The sequence below is a fragment of the Fomitopsis serialis genome, assembly GCF_022376445.1.
Source record: "Fomitopsis serialis strain Sig1Antser10 chromosome Unknown B0H18scaffold_6, whole genome shotgun sequence".
Lineage (NCBI taxonomy): Eukaryota > Fungi > Basidiomycota > Agaricomycetes > Polyporales > Fomitopsidaceae > Fomitopsis > Fomitopsis serialis.
Window position 1 is genome coordinate 494,445 of NW_025954966.1, and position 12,293 is coordinate 506,737.

Consider the following 12,293-nt stretch of genomic DNA (forward strand, 5'->3'; position numbering starts at 1 on the left):
ACGTACCCGGGCCCAACCTACGAGTAGACGAAGTTAGTACGGAGTCACCCTGAGTGTAGCTGGCTTAGCGCTACCAAGTACTAGTCAACGAGTGCGGGATACAACTCGCTGTGCATAACATAGGTACGCCTATGAGGATCATTATGGGTGCATGCGCGGTCTGAAGAGTCGGTAATATTGCTTAGACAATTGAGGGAAGCGCGCCCACACACGCCCACACATCAACGGCAATTCCCGAGCCTTACTACCGAGTCCAGACTGCACCGTGACACAATTATGCTGCCTCGCACTTGCCACACTGACCGCAGGGGTGTGATTCATACTGCATCACAGATGCAGTCCCAATATGACCCTGAGACAGTGGTCAGTATGTAAAACGAAGACGTGAGTGCCAACTTGTGAGACTCATCATGGGTGTCGCGAGCGGTATGTTACTGTAGTGCTCACCGAGGCAACAGATAGCTGTTGGATAGCTGCAATATCACACTTCTGAGGCTCGTCACATGGATAGTGAGTTTTATTCCGCCGCGTGAATGCTCGAACAAACCTGCCACGGGTATCACGATCGGAGCTCGTTTCTAAACGCCTGCCGCGCTGGTTGCCGGGAGCATCATTCTTGCGTATTGCACAAGGGCTTCAGGAGCTAGATGCTGTCTACAGCCGTACCCGTGGTGCGAAGAGGAGATCTGTGCGTGCATAATATCATGCCAGTCCTGGAGCGACGGCATTGATGACAGGACCATCACAGCAAGCAGGAAGCGCAAGGACCATGGCTTGCGATGTCGGCACTCGAACCGTCCGAAGGAAAAAGGAGTGATGGCGATGGAGACGCTACCTCGCTCATCTTGGGTGAAACCTCCGCACTCGGGGGCGGGCTGGACACTGCATTGAACACTATGGTTGCGATATGGTGCGATCAACTGAAATTGTACCTCAACATGACCAGCGTATTCTCGTTATTGCTCCTCATGCTGCGCCATCCGGGAGTACATGATCAAACTCGAGCTGAGATTGACAAGGGACGGGCACTGAGCGGCTCCCGTTGATATTAATGAGGCATGTACATACCATCGCCTCGTATCTGAACAGCGTGATAACGGGGGTCTGTCGTTCTTCACCCGCTGGTCAAGCAGACGGTGCGCATATCGGAGACTCGTAGAAGCGGTACTCGTGGGTTATACAAGGCTTGCCCCACGGACTGCACCGGGATGACGTGTACAAGGATTATCTGTTGCCCAAGGCATCCTCATGATTATCCCCGATATCTGGTCAGCCTAAGCCATCTACTAATATTCACGCATTCTCTTCGTGGTCTCAGTGCACGGAGAGCTCGGTCTTTGCCCATGCTCGCCACGTGTATTGTGTTACCCAAGGCCGACGAACGGAGAAGCTTACTTATTCCTGAGATGGATATACAAGTAGCTTCGTATGTGAGTCACGCGGTTCTCCAGTCGTTCGAACGGCCGATTCCATTGACGAGGATTGCTGCTAGGCTCACGAAGCACATTTTGTGCGACTTCTGTCAAGCCGAGATCTCCGAAGACTCAGCCTCTAGAAGCTGTTTGAGGACTATCGCTCTCGGCCCGAGTGATCGGCTACACGCTGCCTGGGTATCGCGATGCTCGCTCATATGGCGTTTATTCCGCATTCTGTTCAATATCACTGCATTGCGGAACATGCCATGCCGCCACGACACATTCTGCGGCGCAATTATAACTACGCAGTGCAAGTTAGTACCATTTAGAGCCCCTCACCGTTTGCGTCGTGACGCGTCATGACCTGTCACAAATATAAGGTCGTTGCAAGTGCGAAAAATTACCGCCCCATCGAAGGGAAGCAACCAAATCTTCTTGCACATTCCGGGCTTTCGGTCTTATTGGGCATCAACTGGTGCTGTGTATCCGCGAGAGAAGTGGGTGCGACCGGTGTCTATTGACCGGAGGGTTCCGACCTCACGCTGTGCTGCTATGTAAGAAGAGCGAACATCAGCCTAAGAAATCACGAGAACATTCAGAATGCGTGCGGCGCGTTTCAAGCTTCATACGTACACGCCGTAAGATGCACTGAGAGTAAGATCTTTTCCGCAGGATCATGAGGCCAAGTAGCCTGAGCGGTGAGCGGTGGAGTTTCGCGGGTGAGCTCCATCTGATAACGCCATGACAGAAGAAGTCTCTTGACAGAACAATCAGGCATACGCACACATTCGTCCACAGAAGCATCAGTAGATAGCCTGATTCTATCATTCTCGGCGTTGAAGGGTGGGACGGTACCGACCCTTCCCTGAACTAGTAGTTCCAATCAGTCACGAGCAACATCATGATGGAGTCGAGGATCACAATTCACCAACAATTACTTGACGACTAAAATTGTACGTTATGACGACGGTACATTCGATGATCTGCCATGTCACCAACGTAGTAGTATACGTCAAATCATACAGGCAGTCTATACTCCGTCTTCGTTTGCGACTGGTCCGAATGGCCTCCGGCATCTTGAGGCGCTATGGTCGATATATCTACTGTTACGGGACGCATGGCGAGAGTGTCTCCCGTGTTCCTAGTGGTGCCATGCCGGAAAGTCAGGCCAAAAGACGCCGAAGGAGACAAAGTGGCTTGCTGCGCCCAGCCTAGACCGACACGGACGTTGATCAGCATGAACACTATTCCGGCGATCGGACAGAGCGTGTCTATGCAAAAGTACTGTATGTTGCTCCTGGCCTCGTATGACACGAAAAAGAAAATGGTGTACGACCTGTAGAGTAAGGTTCCACTTATTATTCATGAATGAAGCAGTGGGCACGTACGTGTACAGGGCAGCACTTTCCACCATGGTGACAACAACGTTCTGAAGAGGAGTTACAATCAGCTAACGTCGACGCACAGCAATCACAGCGGCACCGACCATGAGGTTTGGGCCCCCAACCCTGGTGAAGCGACAACCGCTGACCACACACGATACACAATCCCGCCTGGAGAGTTCTGATGTTTGTCAAACTCTTCATCGAGTGCTTATTGATGCTTACAAGTACTGTAAACATTTGTTCTGCAGGACGGTCAAGGTCGAGGCCCGTCTCCATAATGATCCCAGACTTACACAAAGGTGAAAGCGTAGCTAGAGGTAATCCAGCGACTGAGGACACTGAGGAATACAGTATCCGCACCCGCTGCCTTAAGACATGTTTGTTGGTATATGGCCCCGGGTCCCGTCACTGGATGAGCGTTAGTGCTTGGTTCAAGAACTGACAACAAGGGCAGTCACACCACATAACCCTAATACGGCACATGTCGGTATAAAGATGACCATGTAACTGTAGTTCCAGACAATCCATAGTCGGTAAATCTTCAAGCATTCAAGCATTCAAGCATCAAAGTGGGAGGCATAATACAAGAAAGCGGCGTACTAGCATGATATCACATTCGATAAGTGTGACGATGAGGAACGACGTCTTGATGGCCTCAGTTGACGTCGCCAGGTTGGAGTAGTATTGCGATGGTGCCGTGCCACTTTCGAAGTTGACAAATGCGTCGAACAGTCGCACCACGATTGTAACCCAGTGCTGATGCCTTGAGCATCAGCTGACGGGACTATGATATGGCACACAATCCTATGCACAGCAGTCACGGTGACGGTTATGAAGATTGAACCCACAAATATTGGTCTCCATAAAGCCAAGCACCGGCGAACCTTGTATTCAGTCCCTGAGTCAGTCCGAGCAACATGAAAGTAAACAGAAGTGAAGGCAAGGACAAGAAAAATCCCAAAGAACAAGCTTTCCAGGGCTTCACTTGCCAAGGTAGCACTGAGGAGAGGGACCGAGGCCATGTGAAAGAGGGACACGTCCACAAGCGAGACCGAGAGTTACAATACCAGCTGCCGCCAGCAACGACGCATATATACAAGCACAGGAATATTGACCGCGCTCCCTGCCGGTGATTCGTCCGAGAAAACAACAATACCAAGTACACAACGCCTCGTTTACACGATCCGCGATGTCACTTGTGAACAAGCTTCTGTGGTTGTCACTGTTGCAGCAGCATCACATCTGCATCGGAACCGATAGTAAGCTATTTAGATGCTCAATACTTGTGCTTACCTCACACAGAGTATGAAGGACATCATGACTTCGTAGCATAGACCGTGCTGGTGTAAAACGGCGCGAATGCCTGAACTCTTCGCCAACAAGGGAATCTGATAGGTAGTATGCACAGCCTAGACACAGCCGCCCACATGACAGTCACAGCATGCAAGCACACGAGGATCTGGCGATCATCAGTGTGGCAATCCTATAGTTGTCTGTGCATCTGAATCAGTGCTGCAGCATGAATGCGCCACACCAGAAGCTCATCTATCGGGACATCCGAGTTACGTTGGCCTGGGTATTCCCAGTATCAAGTCCTTACCGGCCTGAGGTCCAGGAAGAGGTATCCTGAGAATGCCAGTAGCAATTAGAGGAGGAGCAGCGGCATGAAGGGTGCTAGCATAATCGCAAAAGCCGCGCTCCTCAATCGATTTGAGCGGTATTACATCATCAATAGTGACATCAATAATCCCACAGACATCGCCAATATTAACTTTTTAGCTTATCACTACTTGCGAGCACTTACGATGTAAGGCTTGCCTCAGACGTCCCCTGCCAGTGAACATCTAATACTACTGCGTCTGCGTCGCACTGCCCGCTGTCAGCGACAGTGAGTCCGATGTCCAAGCCCGTATTTTGGAATCACAGTCATGTGTGAATCTTCTTAGCCTGGACGAAGAGGCTCTCTGGACTCCATACTGCCTCCCGAGCCCGCCGACGACCGTGACAACCGCGAAATCTCCGTAGACCAGTGTGCAACCTGACACCCAATGTATTGTATTCGATCATCCGAGCAGCTCTGGAGAACATATAAGCCGTTGACCCGCTGGGAATCCAGTGCATAGACGACTGGGCCAGGCAAACAGGCTCTCGTTCTCGCTCAACTGCCTGCACAATGATTGATGTGCCCTCCTTGTTCACCACCTCCTCTCCGCCTCTCCTACATCCCATGAAATCACAGCATGCCTTCTCTTACCTTGTCACCTCTTCAGTTATATTGAAAGCATACTCATGAGGTTCAGAGGAGCTAGAGCAGGACAGTCCGAGTGGGTGATTCTTTCAAGATTTTGATCTCCATGCCGGTCAGTGGACTCAGTGCATGCCAGTACGAGAGAGCAGGAGAGAGCACAGGAGAGCACTTGCAGCTCGGGCAGCACTCGGCAGTCTCCGCGCGTCCACATTGGCCTTGGGCCAATCAGAGGTAATGTTTGTCTCTGGCCAATCGAAAGCCTGAATTGTCCTTGTCTCTCCACCAATGGGAGTGTGCGAAGAATCCACACCTCTTGTAGAGTAGATGGTATGTTTATGCTTTTCAACCTAGAAGGAGGGTGATGGAGTTTGACAGGACAAAACATCCAATGGGTCACTGGAGAGATTTAAAGTGTGAGCCCTTGGGTACTGGCACTAATAAACCTCTGCAGAAAGGCATCCAGTTTGCAAGATCAATGTCTGGAGGGACCAACCACTCTAGTGTTATAGTTTGTCAGGATACAAGATAGCTTGAAAGTCCATATGGTGAAGGGATGCAGTAGTGCAGTGGTAACATCTGTAAGCTATTGTTATCAGACCTGGGTTCAATCCCTGCATATTTCTATCATGGTTAATGCTAGAGTTATTCTGCATGATATCAAATGCATGCTGTGATGGAGTGTCCATCACAGCATGTATTTAATATCATTGGTTGACAGTTGTTTTTCTATGTGTTCCATGATGATCCATCACAAACCCAGTATCAGTTGGTTTTGAACATGACAATAGGCTGTTAAATGGTCACAGCATCATATATACAGTTTGCTTTCTCTTGACCCTATTTGATTGGAATATAGATGACCTCTATCTAGTGTGCATTCATCACAAAGATCATGAGTAACACTGTACTGAGGCTGATCAGCCTCATGCAATTATGTCTGCATGTAGTCTGCCATATAATCCTGACATATGATGAGTAAATGACTCCTCATGTCTTCACTGATGTCATACAACACTATATCAGTATCATATTACACCATGTCAAACTCAGATGCACCTTTTGATAGACCAACTAACAGTAGATGGCAATGTCAATCCATTGTGAAACAATTGAATATTTGACTTGCATCTAATGTACATAGTTGCTGTTGATGCCAGTGGTTCAAAGGAATGTTAGAAACTTCACATAAGCCATTCATGTTTCTCATGCATTGTGATGCTATTGCCCATTGTCAATTGGGGAAATATAGACAGACAGAAACGTGCACAATGATGCCTCCAATACATCCTAATATAGACTTCTGTTTGCAAGTGGCTTTTTTCTATGAACACATTGAGTCACTACAACACAACAGCATCTAGTTCATCACTGCACTATATCACAGCTGTGTGCCCTGCTATGAATGTATCTGACAGTAGTACTAGTTAGGTGGTCTTCCAAACCCTGTCAGTATCCCAATGTAAAGCAAGAGTGAGTGCATGTTCAGACTGACTCCGACAGACCCCCTACACGTACTTACTCGTAGCACCAGAGCATTGTCTACATAGGGCGCGGCCCTCGCGGACAATAAAGGGAATCAAAAAAAAAAAGCAAGAGTGAGATCAAGAATGTAGACAAACACTGGTATCACAATAGCCCACACATTGTTTACATCCATCAGAAATGATACACAATCTTTTCCCCACTGACCCTCCCATCCCGCATGTACTGCAGACCCTCCGGTATTGCTCGCATGCCACCTTCCCAGAGCTTGACACGGTTCGGTACTAGCAGTCCATTGCGTACAAGATCCGGCATCTTCTTGAAGAAACCAGCAATTTGTGCCCTGTCTTTTGGCTGCGCAGCATACTGTGCTTGAGGACCGATCGCGAATGGACGGCCAAGTGCAGTGTATATCAGCGTAGCTATCCGAGTCGCATGTCAAATTCAACGAATATGAGCCGGAGTGGTACACCCGTATAAATATTAAACCACGTACGAATGAGCTCGACGTCTTTCCGAAGCTTCTTCGCTTTGAAAGTTGGAGGAAACATCAAGATCAGCTTCCCGCCTCCGACTCCCATTGCGCGTACGCAAAGCTCCTGTGTTTCTTTCGTGCTCTGGGTATCAATCGCAGAACGTACGCTGTCTTCAGTCACCTCCTTGATGGCCGCGATGACCCCCGGGTCCTTGTAGTCAAAGACAGCGTCCGCGCCCAGCGATCGAACGAGTTCGAAGTTCTGTGGAGACGCCGTGGTGACCACCTTGTATCCGGAGAGGTGAGCGAGCTGTATGGCGTATTGGCCAACAGAAGCTGATGGACGGGAAACAGTCAGGCAGCACGACTAGCACGTGATTCGTATCTTTACTTACAGCTTCCTCCGTAAACCAGTATCCACTCTACACCATCCACTCTGTCGGGGGGCTCGACAAGCCCTAAACGGTGAGGATGATATAAACATTGAACTGCGGTGGAAACTCTGGTTCACGCATTCATACATCATCTAAGAGAGCGCAATGTATACGACTCACCCTCCGCTCATAGTCGCAGCCTGCTCGTGGCTAATAGTTCCCTCTGGTACGAACCACGCCAGTTCAGCGGGCGTCTTCACGTATTCCGCGAAGGCGCCGCTGTCAACGAAGGTCCCGCCCATCACAAAGCCAGAGACGTGTGCGCCAAGTTCAGGCGTCCTCACGTTCTTGCCCCTCTGTACAATGTGTCCCGACCAATCGCAGCCAACGACAGTACCAATGTTCTGGACTGTGTCGACGACTACCATCGCATGGTCTGTTGAACAATAATAATGGACAGACAAGACCTATAATCGTACATTTCCAATCCGAAGGGTTCTGCGCTACAGCGACGACCTTCACAAGGACATCGTCACTGTCTACGGAAGGGATGGGATGATCCTGAACCGCAGTGGTTTTCCCCTGTCGAAGGCGTCAGTGTAATGAGACAGTGTCAGTCATGGTGAGTCACCTCGCATATGACAAGAGCTTTCATGAGTTTGCGCGACAAATCATCCATTGCCGAAGGAATTGAGGTAGAGAAGAATCGCCTTGAACGCTGGTGCAGATGTTGTAAGTGGACATCATATACTACTTCCCGAGCGTCCGTCAAACTGAGTGACCGGTGTGACAGAGGAACAGACAACGGATGTCCAATTTGACTTCGACGTGGAGCACAACGTGTCTCAATAGAGCCAGTTACGCGGCCTAGAAAGGAGGTCCATTACCTTTACATGATTGCGCCCAGGTACCTATGAATGTCCGATCAGAACATGCCGTGGAAGGCGAGTGCCCCCGAACAATTCGGACAGCTGACCGTTGTAACGTTGAACGTTGAACATTTGACCGCCGATGGTGTTCCATTTCATTGCAGATGGCCGCTGGCCACTACGTACCATTGGCGAGAGAGGTCTAATATAACCTGTTGCATAATTGCCCTCGAGCAGATATGCAGTATACTGACCATGTATTGCATCATGTATTCCAGCGACACTGTTCGTAGGTTGTGCCAACATGAACGGGGCGGTATTCTGTGCGCCACTGCGCGGGGTCGCGACCCGATTTGATGACTCCACGCTGGCAAAGAGGAGTTATCCTGCATCTCTGTATTCTAACTCAGAAAGAATCCTCACCATCGTATCCGTCCAAACTTTGACTCGTGCCGAGCATCAGGCCCAAACACGTTAGCGCACCATCCAGAACTCGCGCACTGGAGTCGTATTCATGGCTCGGCTCAGTCTTCTTTGCTCCCATGTTCCAGAGGCTGCTGCATATTGAACCCAATCGTTGTGGCTTCCCATACCCTTGATGTACGTCGCCTGACAATGGAACTTGGGAAGCTTCCACAAAAGGTCTAGCTGTAGTTCGCGCTCAGGGTAATGCAGCTCCACATGATCTGAAGTTGGCTGACCGCTGATGATCCGTGATCCTTGGTGCCGTCGGAGGTGTGAGAAGGTTCAGGTGCCCTTCGAGAGGCGCTTGACAACTCGGAATAGGAAGAAAAGGACACCTAAGGCTTTAAGAGAAGGTGATGCATCCACATCGCGCACAGGTGTGGCGTGTCGACGTGTCAACGTCAGCATAAGAGGCCTTGAGCTTGAAGCTTGAGGCCTTGTGGCGGACTCAGATCGCACAATACCTAGATGAGCTGTACAGTTACTCCCCAGTCTGTGGAAGAGCTTTCACGCCATCGTGTGCGAGCGAGTAACAGACAAGCGCATACGTGAGGATGCGCGGGCTAGCGAGCGAGGGCGAGTGCGTAAGTGCGTGCATAAAAAGCCGGTTCGCGAGCCAGTAGAACACGAGCTGTAGAGTGGGCGAACAACAGGACGGACTTACCTTTGTATTTTTAGTCTTTATGCTCACACCGTCCTTTCCATTTACACTTCGCCCCGTTACCCTTGCTTCCTCGTTCGTTCGTGTCTAGTGGTCTAGTGAATGTTGACAGGGGGTGGACACTGAAGAGGCCAATCACTCACATATTCAGCCCGCGGCTCGATGCGCCCTCGGACGACACGGGCAACGTACTGTATGGTTGAGAATCGAAGTCGTTGTCAGAATAACGGTGGAGTTGAGACGAGTACCGAGTGCACGCCTTGCTTTGTTACGATGGTGCAAAGAGCCTTCTCAAGCCCGTTCCAGCTGCCCCTGCAGATCTCCGATGCCTGCGAGGCTCGCTATCGCTCTCCGTGGCGCCGTTGCACGGCACTACATCAGGTGCATGCCAGTGTGTGGGATTCTCAGGTTGCAAAACAATCGCTGACAGCGGAAGCGAGGCCTGCTCAGTGTGTATTAACAGTTATCCATGTCGAGCCCATAGTAGCCAATAACGAGAGAGCGTTATGGTATACGACAAGAGGCGCATGGCGCGAGGACCTTGGAAGACGAGCGTGGCGTCGTTCTCAGGCGGATTCGTCGTGACCGCCGCGGGCGCTAAGCCTCGGTCACCGCTCGGGGTCACCAAATCCGGCATGCGCCACCGCGGGCGGTCAGTGTGTCACGGCCTTGCCGCGCTCGGCTGTCACAACGACTTTGGCGGGCGCGGTCACCAACTGGTGGCGCGTGCCGCGCCGTGCGCACGCGCTGGATATGCAGCTACATAGATAGGGTCAGGATAGGGTATGTAATTTCGATGAGGAGGCAACACATTAAATAATGCGATCGTCACCGCCAGTTTGTTCTTGGCGCCTCCCACCATTCCGGAATCCGCATCGGTCAGCGTCCGAGTTGTTGTGGACGCGCCGCCGCTGCTGCTCCTGTTTTGCCAGTCTATGATCATGTTCTGAGACTGAAGCTATGTACTGCGACTTCCAGCTCTTCCGCATGAAATATATTCAATATCATCCTGCAGTGATATGCAAGCGGCATCGCACAAAGCGTACTACTATCCGCTGAACCAGCGTGGATTCTCGACAAATCGAAGCTACACAGCCTTAAGGCAGGCACCTTACATACTAGTGCGGCAACTGGATCGGGCAAACGAATATCGACGCTTCCGACGACATCTTTATGCATAAACCCGTGCTGTATTCGCGTCGCAGTGCATATGTGTATGTTGCAGCAGAACCGCTCGACTCATCGGCATACAGTTCGACATCAGTACGTCTCATACAGCAACGTGAGAGGGCCTTGGATCGAGACTTGTATAGATACTGTAAGTGTTACAAAATATCACCCATTGCAGCGAGCATCTAATGGACAGCTGTAATCGTAACTATAGCAGTGGCTTTTGGGCACAGATAACGTTGTTCTGTATCTCTGCATCCTGTGAGTTCTGCCATTCGTCTTCCATTCTATCCGTCATCAAATCGAAGTCAGCTTCTGAGCTGACGTGACCGAATCCCCCGGCCTTGAGCACAGGGGTCTTCAGTCCTCGGAAGACTGCCATCCAGTTTCTGCGAGCGTCAGCAGCAAGCTGCCCTCCATTCTTCCCCAAAGGGATGACTGTTGACTGAACGCTGATCTGTGAGAATCCGGTCTCGCGGAGCAACTCCGGGACGCGAACGGCGCAGTCGAGGACCAGGCCTTTCGCTTTCGCCACAGTAGTCGTCAGGGCTTTGAATTTCTCTGTCTCCGGACCGGCCCTCCAATATTCGACCTCTCCAAACTGCACCCAGCCACCTGGTTCGAGGACCCGAAAGATCTCTTGGATAGATCTTCCCCACTCTTCTTTACGCAGCGCCGCAATCATGTGACGCTGGTTCACGAGCTTGAACTTGCTGTTCCAGTCGGACGGCAATGCAGTGCAGCTCCCGACATGGAAGTGTACGTTTCCACGCGAGACGACGGCGTGATCATCTCGCGGGAAGAGTCCAGGCTCGATGTCGAGACCATGTAGGACAGTACTGTCAGGGACGACTTTCATCGCGTCCAGCAACCATATGCCTGCCGCACGGCGTTAGCTACAGAATACAGACAGATCGGAACATGCATACCAGTTCCTGTCCCGCTGTCCAGAATATGGTCGGCCGGACCTATCGTGACATCGGGCATGATGATACGATTATCTAGGACGTGCATGAGCAACCGATGTTGCAGAGCAAGTCTGTAGAACAATTAGCTCATGAGATTGTGACACAGTCAAGAGGTGGTCATTGACCTTTCTTTTTCCGCGTCGTCTGACGGTAGGACGTACTCGCTACCGGGATACGACTGATATCTTCTCTCCTTATGCGGTATTGGAGCCGCAACGGAGTCCGTGTCAGTCTTCGGAGTCGACATGTCGTGTGAGGGTTTGCGGGGGCCCTTGTCAATACTGCTGAAGCTAGGGGGCAATTAGGTCGCAGGTAAAACGAAGTTATAAGGTCTATGGGAGAAACTGATGGTGCTATACTGAGCAAAAGCGAACCGCCATCAGGATAATCGGTGTACTTTACGAACACCGGCGACCAGTGTTGCTAACGGCGCGCGCAACTGCGATCTGTCAATACAAGGTTCTGACCCCTGGTTGTCTGATGATAGAAGCAATCGTAGAACCTGCTCTGATACATTTAAGTTTACATCTAATGGTCCGACGGTTCGAAGAAGATGTGTGACTTCAGTTGAGCTGTGCCGGTGAGTCCGAGGCATGATGTGTTACGCTTCGGCGCGTCCGAGCAAGTTGCCCGGGCCCATCTGCATCCATCCTGTGACAAATCTGCAACCGAATGAGACTAAATCCCATTGACTATCCCCGAATCCACGGTTCCAGGTTTCACATGAACTGAGCACCCAATAGTATGTTTGCGCCACTTCTCGTACAATTAGACTAGAAGC

The 12,293-nt window shown here is 50.7% G+C and overlaps 3 protein-coding genes across 3 annotated transcripts; all 3 read right to left on the reverse strand.

Annotated features, from left to right (window-relative positions):
* Positions 1-2,621: 2,621 nt before the first annotated feature.
* On the reverse strand, positions 2,622-3,804 carry B0H18DRAFT_855057 (uncharacterized protein; the record flags this gene model as incomplete). Its single annotated transcript, XM_048039640.1, has 7 exons — positions 2,622-2,769; positions 2,890-2,968; positions 3,023-3,042; positions 3,094-3,208; positions 3,264-3,339; positions 3,401-3,556; positions 3,613-3,804. Coding segments are annotated over 7 exons (786 nt in total), but the record flags the coding sequence as incomplete, so codon positions are not given.
* Positions 3,805-6,704: 2,900 nt separating this feature from the next.
* B0H18DRAFT_1115010 (GroES-like protein) lies at positions 6,705-8,058 on the reverse strand (the record flags this gene model as incomplete). The annotated part of the gene is made up of 6 exons (XM_048033202.1): positions 6,705-6,952; positions 7,027-7,341; positions 7,401-7,507; positions 7,560-7,800; positions 7,859-7,961; positions 8,011-8,058. 6 exons carry the CDS (start codon positions 8,056-8,058, stop codon positions 6,705-6,707), a joined length of 1,062 nt encoding a protein of 353 aa, XP_047898344.1.
* Positions 8,059-10,389: 2,331 nt separating this feature from the next.
* On the reverse strand, positions 10,390-11,876 carry B0H18DRAFT_550840 (uncharacterized protein). The gene is made up of 2 exons (XM_048038567.1): positions 11,474-11,876; positions 10,390-11,423 (listed from the first exon to the last, which is right to left on the reverse strand). The coding sequence occupies exons 1-2, from the start codon at positions 11,556-11,558 to the stop codon at positions 10,753-10,755; spliced, it is 756 nt and encodes a 251-aa protein (XP_047898345.1). The 5' UTR covers positions 11,559-11,876; the 3' UTR covers positions 10,390-10,752.
* Positions 11,877-12,293: the final 417 nt, after the last annotated feature.

Coding starts and splice junctions, on each gene's coding strand:
- B0H18DRAFT_550840 (XM_048038567.1), bottom strand. CDS start 11,558: ATGCACGTCCTAGATAATCGTATCATCATGCCCGATGTCACGATAGGT. Junction 11,424..11,473: donor GGACAGCGGGACAGGAACTG/GTATGCATGTTC, acceptor GCCGTGCGGCAG/GCATATGGTTGCTGGACGCG.